At 36.2% G+C, this 23,089-nt stretch overlaps 1 protein-coding gene across 7 annotated transcripts in view; it reads left to right on the plus strand.

Annotated features, from left to right (window-relative positions):
• Positions 1 to 16,523, plus strand: part of CPEB3 (cytoplasmic polyadenylation element binding protein 3) — an 89,028-nt gene extending 72,505 nt beyond the window's left edge. For all 7 annotated transcript variants that reach the window (XM_062000929.1, XM_062000931.1, XM_062000928.1 and 4 more), the window contains 4 exons: positions 6,910 to 7,028; positions 8,250 to 8,364; positions 11,264 to 11,445; positions 14,144 to 16,523. In XM_062000929.1, coding sequence (XP_061856913.1) covers positions 6,910 to 7,028; positions 8,250 to 8,364; positions 11,264 to 11,445; positions 14,144 to 14,371 — 644 coding nt within the window. In that variant the 3' untranslated portion in view covers positions 14,372 to 16,523. The remainder of the gene's footprint in view (positions 1 to 6,909; positions 7,029 to 8,249; positions 8,365 to 11,263; positions 11,446 to 14,143) is intronic.
• The last annotated feature ends 6,566 nt before the right edge of the window (positions 16,524 to 23,089 follow it).

The raw sequence follows: 23,089 nt of genomic DNA on the forward strand, positions 1-23,089 counted from the left end.
AAACGCATGGGGCTTATGCTGCAGACTCACAAAGATAGCTCTTGCCTCATCAAAAATTTAGTCTTTGTCATATGATTAATACATGTGCCTACTCTTATAACTACGATAAACCAAATTGGTTTTATACCCTTTAATTCTGATTTATAACTGTTATAGATCATGTCACAATCTGAAGTCTGAAGCTTTAAAATGGCTGTGACCTTTGAAAGAGGAAACATTGCTCTTGCAATGTTTTACACTAGTATGGAAGTGCCAGATATAAAGAGTATGCTTTAGTTTGCTTGTAGAATATTCTGGTGTTTTGTTTTTTAAAAAAAACCCCAACATTTCAGTGCTCTCTTTTTCAGTCCAGATGAGTAGGACTATTTTCACTGCAGAGCAAACTGAGGTGGTATATATATACCTTTTTTTTTTTTTCTCCCTATAAGCAGTAAAAGTCTTGAAGCAGTGATGACTAGCAAATCTTTGCTGCTTCTTGACATGTTTTCGAATTGAAAGGACTTTATAAATCTTTAGCCATAGATATTCACCACAACACTACTGAAATGTTGTCTTTTCTGTTCAGCACTAGGGCATCTCTCCCATGTCTCAAAATAATGCATGTCCTCATGGAACAAGCAGACATTCTGTGGATGGCCTTTGGTTTATTTTCCATTTTAATTGAAGATGTGGGGGAAAACTCTATAATATTTGTGGCAACATAATAGGTTTCTGATTTCTCTGTTATTTGTGATATGAGAAGATCACTACTAGTAAGGGTTACATGTTAGTTTCCATTCCTTTGGTGATTTCGGTCATGTGGCCTATTTAATGGAAAACTCTGGATTATGAAGGCAATTTGTTTTGCAGAAGCTACTGACACAGAACCTCAGTTTTCATTCAGCTTTTCCGTATGATCTGCACGTTTGCTGACTTTTCTTGATATGTATCCTGTCTTTCATTTAACTATGTACAGTTCATTTAGTTGCTATGTAGATTCAGGATCCAATTATTTTTCAGTGGAACTGAGGATATAGGATCATAGAGTCATAGAATGGTATGTTGGAAGGGACCTTTAGAGATCATCTAGTCCAACCTCCTTTAATTAAAAACAAAACCTACACTAAACCTTAGCTTTATTGTGGCATACTGGGGAATTTCTTACATACTAGTCTTAGTCTGGTACTCATGAAAAACGTGTAAAAATGAATAGGAATCTTGCTGTGAGATGCTAAACTGTTTACATTTCTTATACAACTTTTGTTTTTCAGAGAAAGAAATCAGCTGACAGGGTCATATACTGACATTTAAAATTAGACTGACTAAAAGAAACTCATCTTTGCAGCCCTGACTAACACATAATTTCACTCTTCTGCAGTAGCTAAGTGAGATTACAGCCCTTTCTATTTTGAGGTTTCTTAAGTATTTAAAGCCTTTGATGTTTTTTGAAAATCCAGTCATGTCACTGTAATGTTCAAAAGAAAGTCTGCATATTTTTTTAACACCTTGGATTTTTCTTTTCCAAAAAATGAGGTTCATTTTTAATAGTCATTTCATCTTTGGATTTAGAAATGGGGTTTATTCATGTTCAAAGCATCTTCTAATAAGATTACTAAGGGTGACTTTGAGCAATGACCCTTTGTCATCACATTAACTGATTTAGAAATTCATTTTACACTGTTTCTAAATGTTCCTTTGCTGTGGGCTTTTAAAACAAGTTTATTCTAAAAGTTCTAACTACAACCATAATTCAAAACTAATTTTTTAAAATCCAGAAAAGAATATAAGAAGCAAGTACTATTTATATTTCATGCAAAAATTAAGTCTATTTAATTCTTCTTTGAGGGAGCCATCTCAACCATCTAAAAATAAACCCAAAGATGTGAGAGTAGAACATTCATTTTCTTTGCCAATTTAAGTCCGTCTTATTTTTTTAGATAATAATATGAAGTAGACATATATTGAAATACTTTATTCAGAGGTCCTAGGTGGTTGGTAAATTTTATTGAAATCTTGGACCCTATAGAAGTATCTGAAAAGGCACTGTCCAAACGTTAAAAAAACAGAATGAAAGAAAATGTGCTTCAAAGGTAGCTTAACTGTTTTCAAGTGTAAGTAGTCCTTCCATTTAGTGTATGAAATGGATACGTGTGACTGCAGAACTATGCAGTATGTGAAGAGGAAGTCCTTCTCTTCGTTATCATAGTTCTGCCACCCAGCATCAGTGAAACACATGACCCTTAGAATATGATTTCTATACCTGATTTTGTCAGTAGGCTGAATTTTGGAGATTATGGATTTGTGATTAATTACACAGAAAATCAATAGATGATATACCTCTGATGACAGACCTCTGACATAGATATTGAAATACTCTTTGACCTTATATGTAGTTCTTCATTATATTTTTTTACTTTATTTAAAAAGTAGCCCGAATTCCAAGAGCCAGAAGTAGGTTAAGCTTCCCCTATTGGTTATGTAATATTGGAATGCTGAAATCATTGTTTTGTGCCAGAAGATGCATCTCAGGGTTGATGCATTGGAACATCGATTTATAAATTCTCAAACACAAGAACTTAAAGAACTTATTACTTCAATATTTTCAGGTTAAGCATAAAATAGTCAACTTCAGTTCATATAAAAAGATGGAACTAATCCACAATTAACTTCCATTTCTGAGAAATCTTCTGATTGAATTCAATCCACTCTGGGCTTCATTAGGTGAGGTCTGTGCAACTACTCCATTAGCACCTTTCTGAAGTATTCCTATATCACTAAGTAACTGGAGGGTGTTCAGACAACCTTAGCACTCTTAACATTAGTATTTAATCACTTAAACTGAAAGGAGTGTAAAAATCCTCACATACCAAACTTCTTTCTTGCCCTTTCCCAGGGGTTGCAAAACACAGTCAATGATTTCATTTGACTCCACTAGATTTTGTGCCTAATAATGGAGTTGTACAAGGAAGGTGTTACCAGGTTTTGAAGAATAAAAGATAGTACACTTTTTAAAAATTTTTTTTAAGTCTTTATTCATGGATGCTCTGAAATGCAGTCAGTCTTTTCCTGGCGAGCCACAAAAGGCATGAAGCTGGATCATCTTTAAGAAATATTTTGGTCTAAACAAGAAGAGAGTCTTCAGTGATAAACTCTACTTAGGAAACTGTGGCTTCCTAAATTGAACGGTGTCTACAAGTCCTGTACATTTGTTTTCTCCCTTTCCTGATATACTTAATACAAATCCTGTTCACGAGTAGCTCTTTCACTTAATTACATTAAGGAAAAATGGACAAAACACATGCATGATGCACTTTTAGCTAAAACAGCAGTAAGATTGCCTGTCATTTGTACCAACATGCCAGTTTTTTTACGTGAAAGTAGGAATATAAAAATTCTGCTATTATAAGAAAGGCAGAATAATAATAATAATAATAATAATAAGGCAGCACCTTAATAAGCTTTCCATCTAGCTAACATGCTGTTTTGAAGAGATGATGGAAGCCTTATTACAAAATGTGCTTGGAGTAATGCAGAAAGATTCCCACCATTAGAGAAGGTATGCCTGTATGGACATTATTCAAAACAGATTTTTCCAACTGTCTAGGCTGGCAAAAATGCTTTTTCTAGGCTATAGCAACATGATATAGTAATTCCAAGGGTATTTTGCATTTCAAGTAAAAACCTTGTTTCAAGCTTGTGGGATATGGTGTATGTGCCAGATTTTTCAGTTTGCTCTCAGCAAGGTTAAGTGAAATTAGACCAACTGGACTAAATTATGCTGTCATACGGAAATTGTGTCTCCGTTTAGATCTTCAGAACAGGATATGTACAAAGGAGCTTCACTCTTGTACTGCTTTCCATAAAATAATGAATCCATGAGCTCAAGGTTGAGAAGCTCCTAGGTTGTTGCTTCAGAACTGGAGGGAATTAATCTTCTCCTTACTTTCCTTCTCTTGTTCCCCTTTAAAAGTTATAGTGACTTTTCCTACAGCAGAATATGTTGTTGACTTTTTCCACTGAATTGCAAAATGCAATGTTTATTGTCAGCACTACAGGGATGTGTTGTACTGACAACCATCTCACCCTTTTACCTTGTGGAATCTGAGTCAGGAACAGCCCCCTGAGCTCTCAAGCTTTTAGAATGTGAGGTTAGATAAGAATAATTTCTTGAATAATTGGAATAGATGTGCACTCACCAGGTTTTGTAGTAATGCTGGACATCATGTCATGCTAGTCCAGCCTGCTTGCTTTCCTAGATTACCAGAAGACCACTACTGTAACTGCTTACCTGACTTTGGAGAGCCCACGCAGACTCTGCATGGGCAGGAGAATGTGTTACAGGCACAGAGCTCTACAGAAATGAGGAGGGGTTAAGTTATTAAATGTAATGGCAGCCACTAGCGCCAAGATAGAAAACCGAATTCTTACTAACTTGGGCTGCTCTTGTAAACTAGCAGTCAGAGAAAATTCACAAGTATCTATTTGGTTAATATTAACTGGTTTGAGAAACTGTGATCATACCATTTACTGTACCCCCAACTGGCTGCCAACTCCAGCTACCACAGGTGGAACCCCTTACTAGAACACAGAAAAACCTGAAAGAGCTTCATAGAAGACAGAAGTGTCCCAAGCTGTTGCCCAAATTTTTGCAAAGTAATTAAGCCACAATAAACATTTTCTGATTTTCATTTTGACTTTATGCTAAAGCAATTCCCAATATTTTACTGTTCTAAGATGACAAAAGTTTGAAACAGACAAAATTTGTTTTTAGAGTTCAAATCCTATTGGTCTGGTCAGAACATAAATCCTGAATGTTTAAATCCATTTAAGTAAATTATAAACCATTCTTTTAAAGTATGCATAAATGTACATGTATTCTTACGTGGAAGATCTTAAGTGCATCTTCTGTGAATTTGTCCCAGAAGGCATTTATGTACAATATGAGACACGGACTGGGCTGCACTATGCCATGTGCTCAATCGGCTTTGGAGGTGGTAGTTGCCATAGCAGTCTCTTCCAAATATCTATTTTTCTCACTGGGGCATTTTATAATGAAAGATCTGCTAAAGTAAAGGTATTTCAATTTGTATAAAGTTTTTCCTCTGATTATTAAATATAATCAAATGAGGTGGGATGGAGTAAGGAAGATATAACAAGTGCATGGGTGGAAAAGAAAATTAAACTAAAAGTGATAGCGACCACAAGCTAATTATTTATACACTCAGTGTAATTAGTTTTGTAAAGGCTAAAACTAAATTGTTGAAGCTTATTTCTTTAAGGAATTGTTTTAAGATAATTACATCTGCTAGAGAGGAAACCAATGTTTTTACTCAAGAAATATTTCACTTTTTATTGTGACTGGTATCTTTAATCTACTACAACTCTATGTATACAAGTCCCTTGTTTGCTAGCAAGAGTGACAACTGAACTATTTGGTTGTCTTGGGCAAATCAGTCTTTGTAGATGTGTTCTGGGCTATAACTATGTTGGTAACACTTTTTTTTTTCATCTCTAAAAACAAACAGCTGCCTAGAATTTACTATTCTTTGAGAAGTCACATAGGCCTAGAGATACTGGGGTAAGAGCTAACTTGGTAGATAACTCTGAAAAAAACCCATTTTTTCAGTGTCTGTCTTAAGTTTCTTTAGAAATCAGAGTTGCATAGCATTTATCTAAAAAGGACATGCCAAATAGTATTCAGTCAATACTCAGTGCAAAATTAGCGTCACTGCTCTATTAGTAGCAAATAGACTGTGTAAAGTGCTATCAAAAGCTGTCATGATTTACATATGGTGTACCATCATGTAGGCGCTTCATTTGTGTCAAGTCTTAGGCAGGGAAAGTCTACCAGTCCCTGCTAAAACTCCAGCTGCCTCTAATTGCTGCACATTTTCTGAAAAGAAGGAGCCTGCAAGACACACAAGTGCCAAATTATAGAGGTCAAACCCAGCACGTTCACGTTCAGCAAGAAAGCTGAGTTGTACTGATTAGGGAGCAAAAGAGCAATGCATGCTCGGCAGAAAGTCCTCTTCAGCAGGCAGCTGTTCTCCAGCCCGTCCTGCCACGGCTTTGCCTGGTGTACAGCTGGGTTAGTCCAACTTCTGAGGCAGCAAAAAGCATTGAATGCTTGGGTCAAATCCTCATTCAAATTAATAGCATTAAGTAAAAATGAGGAAAGCTTTCTTGCCAGCTGCACGAGAAGTGCAAGGAATGCCACGTACACTTAGTTTTACTGGCTAATTTATAATTCTAAAATTCTGAATCACTGGACTTTCTTTTTCTTTTGAACTGCTTCATTTAAATGTAAATAACAGCAGGTCGTTGACTCACAATGAACCACAATACTTGCCATTGTTTTTTGCTCATTCTTGTTTTAGGTAAGCATTTTTTTTTCATAGTTAAGTATGTAAGCATAGAAGTCCATTTATCTTTTTACTTGCCTGCTTTTTTTTGACCTTTTATTCTTTTATGGATTGTATATAGTAACTGGTAACTTTGTGCCTTCACCGTAAGATGGTTAATCACAGATTCACATAATCTTAAGGGTTGGAAGGGACCTCAAAAGATCATCTAGTCCAACTCCCCTGCCAGAGCAGGGCCACCTAATCACTGATACCAACAGACACCACTGATAAATATCTCAGATAGAATTTGATAATAAGAACTCTTTATTCACCAGCCTATATTCTCATTGCTCAAAATAATTAATTACTCAATCATACTGATATGCAGCAAATACTCTGTCTCCTTTCTAAAATCAATATTGTATGAGGGTATGATCTATTTGATTAATTTAATTTATGAAAACAAACAGCCTTAACAGTTGTTGTAATTTATCTTATTTACCCCTTATGTTTGTTTTCTTTATTTCAAGAAAGCTTTATAAATTAATCTGTTCTTTTTCTTTCTTGTGCCTTTGTCCTTTCCAAGGTTATGCCTTTCTGCTCTTCCAGGAAGAAAGCTCTGTCCAGGCTCTGATAGATGCCTGTCTGGAAGAAGATGGGAAACTTTACCTGTGTGTGTCAAGTCCCACAATCAAGGATAAACCAGTAAGTAGCTTATACCATGACACTGGTTGTTAACCGGTTGTCTTTTGAGTTAATGAATAAAGAAATACTTACAGTTAATTGACTTGCTCATCAATTTCCTGTTGCTGTCCTTGCTGTTACATTGAATTAAGTTTCTATATCAGTGTAACATGATTTTAACATTTCCTTCTTTCTGGTAAGTGCCACGTTCAATTAACTTTTGTATTTGGTACTTCTGGTACCTCACAGGAGTGTGCGTCCTTTTACATTACTGGCTTTAAAACTGTCAGATTATCATTTGTCCCTCTGTATTCTCTGAAAGAAAAGAAAGCCTCGTGCAAAGAAATGAAGATACTTAACAGCCCCCAAATAAAATCTAGATAGCTTCGAATATCCCCTGTACTTTGTTAGTTTTCTTAATATTTTTTCTGTATGCAGTAAGTAATCAGTTTATAATTTAGGTCTCATTTACCTTATATAAACTGCAAGGTGAGAGCAAGTAATGCAGACAGCTAGAGCAGAATAGAAGACATACAGTAACCTGTTTCCGTTGTTCATATCTCTTAACATATTTCAATGCTAGTCTTTTGGGGGGCCATGGATCCATACAGATTAGATGAAAACTACAGCCAAATACAATTAGAGAAAAAGCTTGCTGCCTTTAAAAAATACCTAAAAAGCTTGCACAGATAGATGAGCAACCCAATATTACAGCACTGAGTGAGCTTATGTGATTTCTAGGATCAGAAAATGGATAGATGAACATCTTTGTCCAGTAACCTCTGAACAATTTTTTTCTGTGTAATCTAAATTCACACATTGTAACAACTTCTTTTGTGTCCAAGCACAGAAACTAATTTTATCTCCACATCTATCAGTGCTTCAAAATTTGTAGCTCACTGTATGTGATTTCAGGAAAGCTACAACTGTAATTGTACATACATGGTAAAATGTTCTGAAAGTCCTTTCAGAGGTTTCATATTGTAATAAGGGCGGGGAATTAATAAGGTAGGAGTTCGCTATGATGAAATGTAACTCAAGCCTGGCCTCTAGAGGTGATAAATGCATTGTCCACCTTCGTTCAATCAGGTAAGTGCTGTTCTCAAATTCGTTTGGTGCCTGTACCACTGACTCATTGCTTTGGCTAAGTTAAAATTACATTTTTAATTATAGAAATATCGGGCAGTTGTTTCTTAATTTTGAGTTGTCACATTTCTCTACTAAAACCAATCCTTAATACAGGTGCAAATTCGACCTTGGAACCTAAGTGACAGTGACTTTGTGATGGATGGCTCTCAGCCTTTGGATCCAAGAAAAACTATCTTTGTTGGAGGAGTTCCACGGCCACTCCGAGCTGGTGAGTTGCAGGAAAATGTAGGGCATGTAGCAGAGGGTTCCAGATGGAGCAAAAAATATGTGAAAAGATACATAATATGTAAAAGAGAGATAGTTAGTCTGTGTAAAAAACCAGAAAATATGTCCTTTCTTTTCCAAAGACGGTAGCTTGCTTTCTCTGTCAGTGTCTTTCTGTCTACAAAATACAAACTGTGAACGTTTTTAATCTCTTAAGTTACTAATTAGGATTTTTGGTAGAAAAATTCCTCTCAGCCATGGCCTAAGAGAAAAATTTCTCCCAGCCCAGGTCTCTTGGTAGCCTGACTGCCCTGAAGACCGCTTTCCAGACCTATTCCTAGTGTAGCTCTCTTTTTTTTTCTTCACCTTTAACTCTTTCACTTTATTTGCAGAGCCATAGACAAGATTCATTAGCTGTTGGCCAGAGGAAAGATTTATCTCAGCCCAGATCTCCTGGCAGTCCCCACTTTGTTTTGAAGGCCCCTTTTCAGCACCGCTCCCTGCTATAGCTCAACACTTCTCTTTCTTCCTAAGCCTTATATTTTTGGTGAGCCAACAACTAAGTCATGAAGCAAGTTGAAGCATTTATCCTAGCTAGGTCTTCTGGCAGCCCTCACTTCCATTGAGTACTACTCCCTTCTCCATCTTCTCTCCAAGTCAGCTCCATGGTTTATCTTTTTCATCTTCTAAACCCTAATTCTAATTTTCCAGGGCTGTAGTAGACAAGGCCCCTCAGCCATTTTCTGGGAGAAAGACTTCTGGATCAGATTTCCTGGTAGGCCTCATTTTCCTTTGGCAGCCACTTTCCAGCAGACTAGAACTTCAGCTTCTCCCTTTGTTTCTCCTAATCCTAATTCTTCTGGGAAGCTGTACACAAGGTCCCCCAGCCATTGCTGATAGTAAGATTTCTCCTAGCTTAGGTTTCTTGACAGCTTTCACGTTCCTCATCATCTTAAAATAAGGTATAATTGTAAGATTATGTCAAAAGTAACAGTGAAACATTACCTCTTTTTTAGTTACAGCGTTTGCAAAGCTGTCATTTGGCCTGTTGTAGATTCCATTTGAAATGTATGATATTTGAAAACATTTAATGCCTTTTCATGGTTCACTGCTTCAAAGCAGACAAACCGTTTCCAGTTTTTTGTGTTTGCAACTGTAAAGATCTGATACAGAAGTTTTTCCTAAGGTGTCTGAACACTGCATGGTTTCCTTGCCCTGGAATTCTATATATCCTTTGTCTATTGGTGAAAGTAACTTACTATAACTCACTTCGGCTGTGCTGATAGTTTCTCCTTGCTGTCTGGTCCAAGAGTGTTATCTGGTTTCGTGGAATAAGATGAACACTTGTTTGCTCATTGCAAATGGACAAATTAGCAGATGGTCTTCTCTCCATGTGACACACCCATTTATACACACACACAAAATTTAAAAATGGTGTCTATTCTATACAGAACTAGTGAGAATTGAGGACTATTAAGAATTTAAATATTAGTGTATCTTTCTCATTTTCTCTTGGATAGCTACATTTTCAATTGCTACTGAAAATATTCTCACACATTAGCATTAACAAATGGATGACTTGACAGGGCCTGTACAGACCTAAGTATCTTGCTTTGTGAGGGTCTGTCCCTTGTCCATCTGACAAATTTCTTCGTCTGTCATCTTTTACAGAGGACATGTCTTGGTGACTGTACATCTTTACACAGTTTACATGCCGCTTCTCTGCTTCCTTCAGCCTCTTTTGCACTGCCTGCAGTTTTTTCCCTTAACTTTCCCACTGTATGTATCCTCATCCATGCACTCAGCCTGTCTTATTTTATGAATGATATTTATAACTTCTTTATTTATAAGTTATTCTTTTTTATTTTGTTATTTTAGTTATTTATTTAGTTTTATTTAGTTATTTGTTTTCTTTAGTTATTCTTAGTGCCAGAAAAAGCAACAAACCATTTTGAAAGATTCACAATCAAGTTAATGTTCTACAAATATACAAAGTTAAGTTAAACTGTAGGCTTGCTTAAAGTGTAATAGAATCATAGAATGGTAGGGGTTGGAAGGCACCTTTAGAGATCATCTAGTCCAACCCTCCTGCAGAAGCAGAGTCACCTAGATCAGGTCACATAGGAACATGTCCAGGCGGGTCTTGAAGACCTCCAAGGAAGGAGCCTCCACAACCCCTCTGGGCAGCCTGTGCCAGGGCTCCCTCACCCTCACAGTGAAATAGTTTTTTCTTATGTTTAAGTGGAACTTTTTGTGCTCCAGCTTCATCCCATTACCCCTTGTCCTGTTACTATCTACTATAGAAAAAAGAGATGTCCCAACCTCCTGACACCCACTTTTTAGATATTTATAAATGTTAATAAGATCACCCCTCAATCTCCTCCAGACTAAACAGCCCCAGTTCCCACAGCCTTTCCTCATATGAAAGATGTTCCAGTCCCCTGATCATAAATAACTTCATAAAATTTTGTTTCAAATGTAAAACACTTCCATAATAACTTTTCAGCCTTAGAACTTAGGGCAAAATATCAGATTCTAAACGCAAGAATATCTTCAAGGGATCCTATATGTAAATGACCTTTAACAAGCCTGCCTGGACGTTGGGAAGACCCTGAATACTGGATTCCAAATACTACAGGTGTAACTTGCAATGTGATAAATTCTAGAACAGCACCTGATACCTGCTTTAACAATGTAACTCTTCATTTTTTCCACACTGCAGTCACATAAGATTCTTTTTACAGATTCTGGGTTTTACCTTCAGACTTTCATGTAGGGTTTTGCTACTTCAGATGTTGGAAGACAAGTACATTAAGACAAACAGCATTTTTTTTAATGCAACAAACCAAACACAACACTTATTTATGTTAAATCTGTAACATTTAACAATTGGCTTCTTGCAGTTGAATTGGCAATGATTATGGACCGTTTATATGGAGGTGTCTGCTACGCTGGTATTGATACAGACCCAGAGTTGAAGTATCCAAAAGGTGCTGGCAGAGTGGCTTTCTCCAATCAGCAGAGCTATATTGCTGCTATCAGCGCTCGCTTTGTCCAGCTCCAACATAATGACATTGATAAACGGGTAAGTAAAATACCATGGAACAGAAGGGCTGGTACTCACAAAACTGTGCAAAAATATAAACCATCCTTATATTAATATTCTGTTGGGGAACACTGTAAGTTCTATTTTTCAGATTTGTGAATGATTTAAAAGCTTATATAAGCAACTAAAGCAGAGTGAAAAAATGTAACTTAAATATAAGTAACTGTTAAGCACTAAAACAAGAGAACAGTTGGTGTACATCTAGGCTTGAGGTTCGTAAACACAGGTTTATCATAAATGTAATAAGTAACACTGACCTCCAAATTCTTGAGAATTAGTTAACCAAGCCAAATGCTGACAGACACTTGATAGGCCAAAGGGGGGAAAAATGAGATGGCCTGTTCAGTCCATGTGAAATCCTGGTTTCTAAAGGGCTTTTCAAGTATAGACTGAAGTTGAGGTATTTACTCAAATCTGAGTTGAAGACATTAAAAGAAAACATTACTCAATTTCTAGGAACTTTTTTTTTCCTTTAGACCTTCTGTCTTCACCTCTTGATTACACATACAAATAACACCTATGTTTTTGAGACCTTGGCATTTAAAATTATTCAAAACAACATACAGCATGCACTGCTGCTGTGTATTTTTACAATGGGGATGGCTTGTTTTCTACTTAATCTAATAGAAATTATTTCTTAAGAAGTCAGCTTGACAGGTATTGGGTATGTCTGTTATGTGCAGTGTATATATACAAGCACACAGCTGCAAAGACTCTTTAAAAATACAAACTGAACTTTTTGTTAGATTAGACAAAGTCATGGAGTTATAGGTCCGCAAACTATTTTCTTATGGTTCTAGTATACCTCATGATTTTAACTAAGACAAAACCATTCCTAAATATTTCTTGCCTATTTAATTCTGAGATATTTTACAGAGAGACTAAAAATATTAGTTTCATGGTCTTAATCAGTGTTGAACCCTTAGAGATTTATGTATCAGCCATTCTTAAACTCTTGGGGTTTTTTTCTAAGCTTTAGGATAGAGCCATGAATGATGCTAGCTGGTAGTTTTCTTCATCAATCAGTTATTTTCCCAGTTGGGTGACAGATAATTGAACTTTACATAATTATCTTTAATCTATTTTTAAAATAGGTTTATTTCTGAGCTTGAAAAATTAAGTAGTCTCTTAATCTGTCCTTAAGTACTACTTTTTTAATCTAATAGATTGTAATACCTGAATGGTACAGCATACATTCTTAAAGTTATTCCACTAGTAACCAAAACAAGAAAATGAAAGAGAGAGAGAATCTATTTCAGACCTTCACAATTCATGCTTTGGAAATGTGAGTAGGTGGGGATCTAGAGATATGCTCGACATTGGACCTGCTTTCTTCCAATTTCATTTGAGTCAGTGATGTTTTATTTTAAATGACGCTTCTAATTTTAGTGGTCAGGGCATCTGATATGCAAAATGGCAGTTATTCAGACTTGTTCCATGCAATGCTGGTAGTACAGTGTAATTATTAAAAAAAAAGTAAGAATTTGGCAGTTCTAGCTGTTCCATAGGAAAGAAATATAATTCAGTAGGTAAGCTTTACTCCGACCGACTAACACTTGTTGAAATGTGATCAAGTGTATGCTGAAGTAAGATTAATCATAAAGCTTTTCTGTGTAATGATTCCTGCTTTTCAACTTAATATCTCATTCTGTGTTTCTTTAACACTGGATGCATTTAAGTGTAGTTACTGGAATCAGCTTTTTCTTGCAATATACCAATTTTGCCAGATTAGCACTTGTACTGTTGTAGCAAAATGATTTATTATAAAAAAAGCCATAAGAATTACACATGCATAAACTAATGATTTCCCCAGAATGAATAAACACTCTATTTAAATGTGTAGGCTTGATTCTTACGAACAGGCACACAGGAGAGAACTTGCATGTTGTCAGCTTCTGTAACAGTATTACTGCGAGTTCCTTGCCATACCTCAAAATAATGCTGTCTTTGGCACAAATGCTTTAAAAACAAAGAGAATTCCAGTCCTAAGATGTTTACAACTGAGCGTAGGACAGAAATCGGCAGCTCTTCAGCCTTTGTAATTGACGGCAAGCCCATAGTTACAACAAATATGACATCTTATTACATTTCTAGAACTAAAAATCTTTAGATAGTGAAATTTTTTTCAATGATAAAACAGGGTATTTAATATGAGTGCATTTAATCTTGCTTAATTTGAATCTTCTTGTCATTGATTAGTCCTGCATTTTGCAATTCAAAAAAACCAAAACTAACAACAATTAAAAAAACCTCAGTGAAAAAACCTCTGAAACTCACCAGCCCTCGGAAGATTAGGAGTATAACTTTGTTCTTTATCATTTTTCTTCCTAAATGCTGCTCTCGCGCCCTGCCCCCGTAACAACTGCATTCACATTCCTGGTGGTTTCTTAGACAGCAGCAAAATCCCTGGAGATGCTATTTTTACCATACTTCCATCTTAGTACTTTCACATACCTAACTCCTCCAAGAAATGTTGAACTGTTACCAAAGCATACCCTTCTTGAGATTTTCTGACAAGTGGTTGGTATGAAAAATTAACTACCAGCCTCTTTGGGTTAATCTAACATCAGCTGAAAACTTTCAATAGAGTCAAAAGAATTAAAATGTTATTCCTTCTGTTCACACTTGGCAAAATGATGTGATCTTCTTACAGTTACTTTTTTTCTTCCTGGTGCAGGTGGAAGTGAAGCCATATGTGCTGGATGACCAGATGTGTGATGAATGCCAGGGCACTCGCTGTGGTGGAAAATTTGCTCCGTTCTTTTGTGCCAACGTTACCTGTTTGCAGTATTACTGCGAATACTGCTGGGCAAGCATACACTCTCGTGCTGGGCGAGAGTTCCACAAACCACTGGTAAAGGAGGGAGGTGACCGGCCCCGCCACGTCCCGTTCCGCTGGAGCTGAACCCCCGGCCTCGCCCAGCAACAAGTACTGGAGGAGATAAAACCGAGTGAAGAGAGAGCGCTGCCTCAGGGCTTAGTGTTCTGGAAATCTGTGCATTTGTCCTCGACTTTAATGAAGATATGGGTCTTTTTATTACTATTATTATTATTTACAGTCACATTACTGAACTCAGTGTCCAGTATAATACAAACCGGCAGAGTGTAACTGTACTGATTTTGCACTTTGATTCACACAAACATCTGCTTGGTACCTTAATTTCCTACACAAGACTTGTCACTAGTGACATTACGTAGACTGCCATTCTCATCAGCCTTCACTGGGTTGATGTGTATGTGATGAAGATTTTTTTATTATAATTATAATTATTTTATTTTTAAACTGGAGCATGCACTTATTTTCAGAAATTTAGACTTGCCCCTAGCAGATGACTTACCAAAGGTAATATTCACAAGTAGGTGGCAGATGTAGCAGAAACTTAAACAGATATTCAGCAATCATTAGTTTGGGTCATTTAGAGTAGTAATAACCCTTAAAGAAAATAAGCCTTTAGTTGCTCTCCATTTTGACTTGTAAGGATGATACCTCATAAGCTGGATCAGACGTTTTTCTTTTGTTTTGCTGAGGTTTTTTTGTTTGTTTGTTTGTTTGTTTTGTTGTTTTGGTTTTGTTTTTTTTTTGTTAGGTCTTTTAGTGTTACGTAAATGTATGCTGCAATAGCTTTTGCTGCTATTAAAATGGTATTACTAATACCATAATACTCTATTCAGGCTAGGGTATCAATTAAAAAATGAATATGTGATTAAAATAGTGATGGCTGCTGAAAGGAGATCAGTATAGCATACAGAAAAGCTTCCAAGGAAGGTCAATATTTTTTGACTGCATGTTTACTTAATCAGGTTGCTGCATGCAATAAATTTTATATATGTCTGATATAAAACCTGCCCACAATGCACAAATTATGAATCTACGTAGGCTACAAAATACTCAGTAACAACAACAACAAATTGATTACTGACTGGAGGAAGGCATGCCTCAGTAAATGTAATGCTTCTGAAATTAGGATCAGCCCATTACAGAATGACCTATATTACAACAAATATAAAAACTAGCTGTAGGATATTCTTAAAACAAATTTGTGGATGGTAGATGAAGTACTTTGCGGTGCTCTGTTATATATCGTGCAATTTATTTTATATAGTCAAGTGATTATGTCTAGTACTGTGATCAAACTTAACTGTTAAAGCCTCTGTATCCAACATTAACACATTTTTTACAGTTCATAACAGGTACATAAACAGAAATGAGCTCTTAGTTACAATCTCTCCTAATGCTCGCATCATTTATGTAGCTGCAGACCTTGTCCAGAAAACCAAAGAGCTCATGCTAGCGTACATACACTACCGATTAGCTAGTCTGTCAAACTAATAAACTAGGCACATTTAAGAAAGTTAGGAAAAAAAGTGGTGCTAAAGAAATGTCTGCATACAAAAGTACAATGAGATGTCTGCTCTGTGGATGTGGCGTTATCTCTCTAATCCCTGGATGTATCCTGTGAAGCTTGAATACAATTGAGACCTGCTAACACAGTGGACATTTTTTTAGCATGAACTATGGGGCTGCAGATAGCATCTAAATATAAACACACTTGGAATACTAATGAGTGTGAGAATGTGTACACTATTTCTTTTCTTTTTTCCTCCTTTGTGGTTTTTTTTTTTTGCAGTTCTGGGGACAATCTGACTGGATATGACACCGCACAGTAGATTTAAATGTTCTGGGTTTTGTTTGTCGTGCTGTCCTGTTTGTGTCTAAGTTAGTGAGCTGTTTTTCCTGACCCGAGTATTGGCTTTGAAAGGAAATTTTTTTTTTCTGTTTTTGGAGAAAAAAAAAAAAAGAAAAAATAGTTTTTTACTGGTTTCAAATGCTTATTCTAGTTATCCCTTTTGAAGTTACTTCTGGGCGGTTTTGTGATATTGCTTTTCCCAGCCCAGGTGTCTTTTCTGTTGTTTTTTTCATCTGTACAAGACATTTTGTTATGCACTACTTTTTGTATCTAGACAGTTTTCAACAGTTGGCTGATGATTTTTTTTAAAGAAAAAGGCATGCTTTCTGACTGACATGATCTTTTGCAATACCTCAATTTTGAAATATAGGAAAGAAAATGATATTTTCTAAGTAAGTTTATTCAGAAAAATATATATTAATTTAATTCTGCAAGAAAAATGATTTAACAGATGGGTAACTTTATTTTTTTCATGCTTATTTGAGTTTTTTTGAAAATGAAGAAGTTAGAGCTTTATAACTGTAATATTAAAGATCATAGCTAACCTACAGAAATCTACCTAATTATGTGAAAGAAGTAAACCTTTTTGAAGAAATACCCCTCTTTCATGTAGAAAAATACCCCCAGAGAGAAAGAGAGAGAGAGAGAAGCTGGAAAATGTACAATATAGCGGAATGTTGGATTAAACCTAAAACAAAATCACCGTCAAGAACAGGTGTAAACACAAACTCCATTTGGTGCTGAAAGTTGTGAATAGAAGGTGAAAAACTATTTTCCCTTAATTTGTATATTTATAATCAAGTGTGATTATGCACGACTGACCAGAATTGTGAGAGTTCTTCTGTTTGTATTTTTTTAAAGAGAACTTTTTTTAGTTTATTAAATTATGACATGCTCCCTTTTGTTTTGTAAATGAATGTGCCCCTGAGTTGTTAATATGTTATATTAAAAAGAGGGTCCTTCAAAAAAAAGTTATTTTTTAAAATACGGAGTTCTGAACTGCAACTTGACTAAGAAGCCCCTGGGTACAACAGGTCCTCTTGTGGCCTTTTCTGATGTGAGACTTGAACTAGTCGATTTTTTTGAAGGCTAACCTAACCTCGACTATTTGTTGTTATGTGCAATACTGTTTGTACTGTTTGTATAAAAAAAAAGAAAAATGAAAAGAAAAAAGGCATAAATCTTTATTGCAGATTTATTTTCATTGCAGACTTTAGACATTGTGATTCACTAAAATCATTTTTCTACTGTCAAATATGTACCTTTTCTTCATGCTGGTATTTTTTCAATAGTAATGTAGCCTTTGTACTGAGACAAATTTTCATTGTTATTTTTAGAAAGATTTTTTGCTAAGAAAAAAATTAAACATATTTACATATTTTTCATTTTTATTTCGTATTTTCTTTAAGGAGTGCTTTCTCAACCATTAATATAGTTGTTTCTGGGAGAGACTTTCATATCTGGTCAATGTCATTAATATTATTTTGTATTTTTACTTGGAATAAATTAATTTTATGATGCTAATTCTTTAAAAGTTTATTTTTTTCATTTTCAGTTATTTTTGAAGCTAAAATCTTTGTAATATTGTTACTAAAGTGTCTAGTTTTTTGAAATGCAAAGCTTTATGTATTAACTTGCTGATGTGGTTTACAATAGTGTGGCAATGATGAAAATGGTTGGTTATGTAAAGCGATTGGAAAATTGTAACAAAGAATTGGGCAATAAAATGACAGAATGAAGCAGAAAAAATGTGATATTTTGAAAAGCCTTTTCCTTTATCAAAATGATTTAGGGAGATAATAGGGATGTCACAGTACCAGTTCGCTGTCTAGATTTATACACCACCAGTGTTGATGAAATCCTATTGCCGTTATAAGGAACTAAATCTCTTGAAGCAGTGGGGTTTTGACCCTGCCCGTTCAGCGTTAACGCTCCATTACTTTTCTTGTCATGAACTCAATAAACTCACTTTTCAATAGTCTTAGATTGAGCCTCCTAAAATGTATATCCTTCATTGTCTTTTGCCACTGTGTTATTTATTTCACTAAATTGACCCTTTCCTACACAACTTCCTTCCTGCGTACACGTGTCAGTGGCAGCATGGAGCAAACTGTAGGTACCCACGTCATTTTCTAACCAAGTTACCACATGGTGTTGGTTAACTGCCTAGTTAATGCAAAACTGTCTATATCCGTTTCCTGATAGCAATGCACTAACCCACCGTGTCTGAACACCAGTTCAGCTTCTTTGTCTTTCTCCATTCTTCTCTGCCTCTCTAATGTCTTTGTCCTTTTTTCCTTTGGTATTGGCAACACCAAGCACCAGTATGAAACCACCTTTCACCTTGCCTCCATTTGCATCACCTTCAATTCCCTATGCAGCCAGAAGAAACCCCTTCCTGAAGCCAGTGACTCTCTGTTCTGGCATCTGAAACAATCCAGACTAAAACTGGTGTTGCATAAACAGGGCATACAGTGACTTTCTCTAGACAAACCAATTACTTCAACAAGTTACTGATGACCTTTTAGACTAACTTACGCTTACGAGTATTAGAGTGACTCATCTGTAACTTGCGGAAAGGAACGTGTCCGGAGTTGGTCTATTATGTATCCTCTGTGTGTTCAGTTCTGTAAGTAATGTATAGACTAGATCAAATAGTGAAGTAAAATTTAGACTCAAATTAGGTACTACTGGTTGGAATGTATGCAAATTGCAAATAAAGGAGATTAAGAGATGAAGAGGGAATAAAAAAAAATTCCTGCTAAGTGGTACAAAGTTTATGCTTATATTTCTGCCTACATGCTTGTATTTTATAGCCTGCTAGCAAGGCATGGGCTAACACAAATTGTATTGCAAATATGCAGTTAGCAAATAACTTTGCTGATTTCACTATCTGTTAGAGTAGTAAAAAAAGGAAAAAAGAAAAAAAAAAAAGGCGCTTAACTGGGAAAAGCTCCCATGTTAATATTTCAGTATTGTGACATCTCTACTTGCAAGGTATGAGTGAAAGATTAGTCACAGATTTATAGAACTGTCTCTTTTGTTTAATCTGGCTTGTATGTAGTTGCTTTTATGCAAGTTTGTATGATGTCAGCTAAACCCTTTTTATTTTCCTTCCTTCCTTCCTTCCTTTCTTTTTTTTTTAAACCAGACAAACTTCTTAATCTCTGCTGCTATAGTGTTCTGTCATACCACAGAGTATTTTATATTCATGTTAGTGATTACTCTATACCCCAAAATGTTCAGAAGTCACAATGGTCACATAATTCCGACACACTCAAATTTACACCAGAAAAAGTTGAGCACTAAGTAGAAAACCAGGGTGCTAACAAGAGATAATCTTTCTTTTTTCATTTTATTTCCTGGACGTAGTTCTGTTGGGGTATAAAGTATGAGATATTTGTAATTTTACTGTCAAAATAATGGACATAACTTTTAGAGCATTCACAGCTAAGATCTCTGTACTTGTTTTTCAACTAATTTTAAATGTACTGTATCTTTTATTACATAGTCTCTTAGATTGTTTTTGCTAGTAATTCTAACAAGGCTTCTTCCTTTTTGGCTTGGACTAATGCTTGTATGGAACTGCAGTACTGTGACTAAACATGGAGCTCAATGCTGCTATTGCTTACAACTGCTTAAACTTTGTAGTTTGGACTTTATTTTTTTCTGTAATAACTTATTAAATATAGTTGTATGAAGTACTGATATTTGTCATCCTTTGCACATGCTAAGGAAATCTTGGGGATATGCATTATGGGAATGTAAACTAGCCACCAAAACCTTGTACTGGGAAACTGTTTACAGTAGATAAGGGTAAGCAAATACACATCTTACATGCACATGAACTAATTTCTCTATTTTATAATATAAGTATATGGCCCACTTAACACTTCCTCTCTAAAATGGAAAAGCCACTCTTGATAAGATGTTTATTGTGCTAAGCCCAAAGTTTACAAAAACCTGTTATGGAAACATTTCTACAAATGTAGTAATTTTCCTCACCAAATGCAGCGTCTTGAAAAAAAAAAAGAACTTTTGAATTACTTTCTCTGAACTTAGGAAAAGTTGCTGACTAGCTTCTATTGCACTTTTTAAATATCAGTTTAACAATGGCTGCAGGCTAGAGATTAGACTGCTTAGTTAAAAAAGAAAACAGTGCTGTAGCACTCATTTCTGGTAATTTCTGTTTGGAGAATAGGAGACAACTAAAGCTCAGCACTAGAGCTGTTTGAACTCTACAGAATACTTCCTTAAAAAACGGGAATCCTGCTCTGTCAGGGCAAGTGACAACCACAAGAATAGTGCACATTCAATGTCCCTGCTTCCTTTCAATATCTATGTAAATACAGCTCAACAACTCTGCTGGAACTATCAGCACTAGAAGTTACAGCCTGACTTCAATGTGGGTGTTCCCTTTAAACAGGAACTGCCTGGGATTGCACTAGGAATTAAGTGCCCTTTGGAAACTGTGTGAAGAGCTGATGAGTGTGTTACGTATGCCAATGCTATGTGTTGTGTGATGTGTGACATGATGCTTACGAGTGCTGACCAGGTATTGCACATGCTCCTATGGCATGCAGAGCCCTGTGGCCCTTGTTACTCTATCCCAACATTACCATGTGCAATAGCTCGTAGATGTGAAAGAAGAATGCTTGGATGCCAGAAAACAGATGGAATGCTGAGGCATAGACTTGTTTGCAAACTAGCAGTGAATAACCCTAACTCCCAGGAGAAAGGCCTGCTGACTGTTTTCCAGAAGTGGTTTTACAAGATGGTGATTTGTAATAGGAAATCTAGTAGTAAATAAATATATGAGAACCTGCAGGTTTCTGGTTACTTCAGAGTTAAATTTGAGAAGGATGTTCTTATAAACACCTTCAATTAATGAGTGTTAGACTGCTTATTGTAGCCTCCCAATGTCCAGTGTTCTGAGCCCACATGGACAAAAATCAGTCTGAATTTACTCCCATCCCATTACAGAGAACAACTGTGGGAGGAGGAGCAGCCCCTTTGAAACTGCTAATCCACTGTCCTTCCATTACTGCATTACTGATAAAGTAGGCCAAGGCATTTATAAGGTACTGATGCTGATGATTTGCCTTCTTGAGCTGACCACAGCATTTAACTCAGCCACTGCTTGTATTAAAAGAAAGATTGCATTAAGGCAGTCTAAAGCAATGCACTTCAACAAATACAAAAGGCTACATGATGGCCTCTTTTGCTTCTGGTTTGTACATGGTATTTTAGCTAGGCATAAACTGACCTAAAATAGCTACCATGTGACTACTGAAGCTTGCACATTAAACCTGTTTAGGCACACTTCTAAGCTAAACAGTTTTGTACTTGAGATGCCAAAACAACGTGTCACCCCCCACAGACCTGCAGAAAAGCCAAAGCTTAGCTCTTAAAAGCAGTACTCTGCTTTTAACTGGTTAGCAAAAGCTCAATAGCATGAGCACACATGGAGAATTACTGTATTCTCTCCTGGGGACCAGTCAGAGAATAGGTTTTAGAACAAGCAATGTATTCAACCTATTTAATAAAAATGTTCCTAGCCACTTGCAAAACACTTGCAAAACTGCACAAGTCTGTTACGAACATAGGAGAAAGTTGCATATACCAGATGCACATGCAGACTGAGCCTGTTCAAACGAATTGTCTCTCTCCTCAGCGGCAAGCAAGGCTTTGCAAAGTTTATCTTGGGATGACAAACTGTACCTAGAGCAATTTGAGAAGGAAACATGACAAAAGTCCAGAAATCTCACCTTTTTCCTGTTTTGGAAGGAGAAATAAAATGTCAGCAAGTATAAAGCCATATGGCAGGCCCTTGGCAATAGTTAGGACAGAACTTAATGCTGCCTTGTTCACAGCACACTAACTTCCCAGTGCAGCCATGCCAACCATTACTAGACTAGCATGGTATGGTAGGCACTCTGGGCTGAATCAGTAAAATCAGGTATCCATTTGCTACTTTTAGGTGCCTGAATCATATTTATTTGCTACCAACTTCCTAAAATCTCCTTTGAGCTGCTGCCTAGCGTTGCTTGGGTCCTATGTTCTTGTGAATAGGAATATGTAAAAACTGCTTATGTCTTAATACTTCTGAATAGTTTGTTAATTCAAGATCTACTTAGATTCTCAGGGTATTTCCCTGTGTTTTTTCCACCTGCAAGCCTAAATGCGAAAGGACTTGCAAGCATTTATTTATTGGACAAAGTTTCACATACATAAGAAGAGAGGTGTGTTTCTCCTTCTCTATCCAACAGCCTGAGGGCTTAAAACACTTGTGGATTTTAAATTTTTTATTATTTTCTTCTTCCAAATTTCCTGCACTATGGAACAAACACTACATTTTTTTCCTCTACCAAGTGAAGAAAAATGGTCTCTGGAGCAGCCTAAGCATCACCACTAAAGTAAACAATCAAAAGGGCTACGAATAAAATTCCATGTAACAATGTAGTGCTCCCTGATACAACTTCACTTCCTTTCCAGCTTCAACATGTAACCACTGAAACAGAAGAATAAAAGAGAAATAAAACTGGTGCAATTCATATGCAAAATAATTCTGCTATGTACTGCCAAAAATCATGGCAAAGACACAACTCATGATCTCATCTTTCCTCCAAGACCTTTGCCTTTCAAAGCCACAAAAAAGGCCTCTAATCTCATTGTCAACCTACACAGCATGACCTGTGTCAAATAAAAATCACATGAAATTCAAAGAGATAGGCAAAACCTGGTTCAGAACATAACTAATCACTCCAACCGTGCCTTGTGCACATTGTTGTTAGAGCCTGCATCACAGAATCTCAGCATATGCACATGTGCCAGAAATGTCCTGCTACGCATTCTGCCTCTACTTTTGTCATTTCTGACTAGACTTGCATGATATAATTAGGGCTACCCTCCAATTTCTAAAATTGCCACCATTT

The sequence above is a fragment of the Colius striatus genome, chromosome 8 (assembly GCF_028858725.1).
Source record: "Colius striatus isolate bColStr4 chromosome 8, bColStr4.1.hap1, whole genome shotgun sequence".
Lineage (NCBI taxonomy): Eukaryota > Metazoa > Chordata > Aves > Coliiformes > Coliidae > Colius > Colius striatus.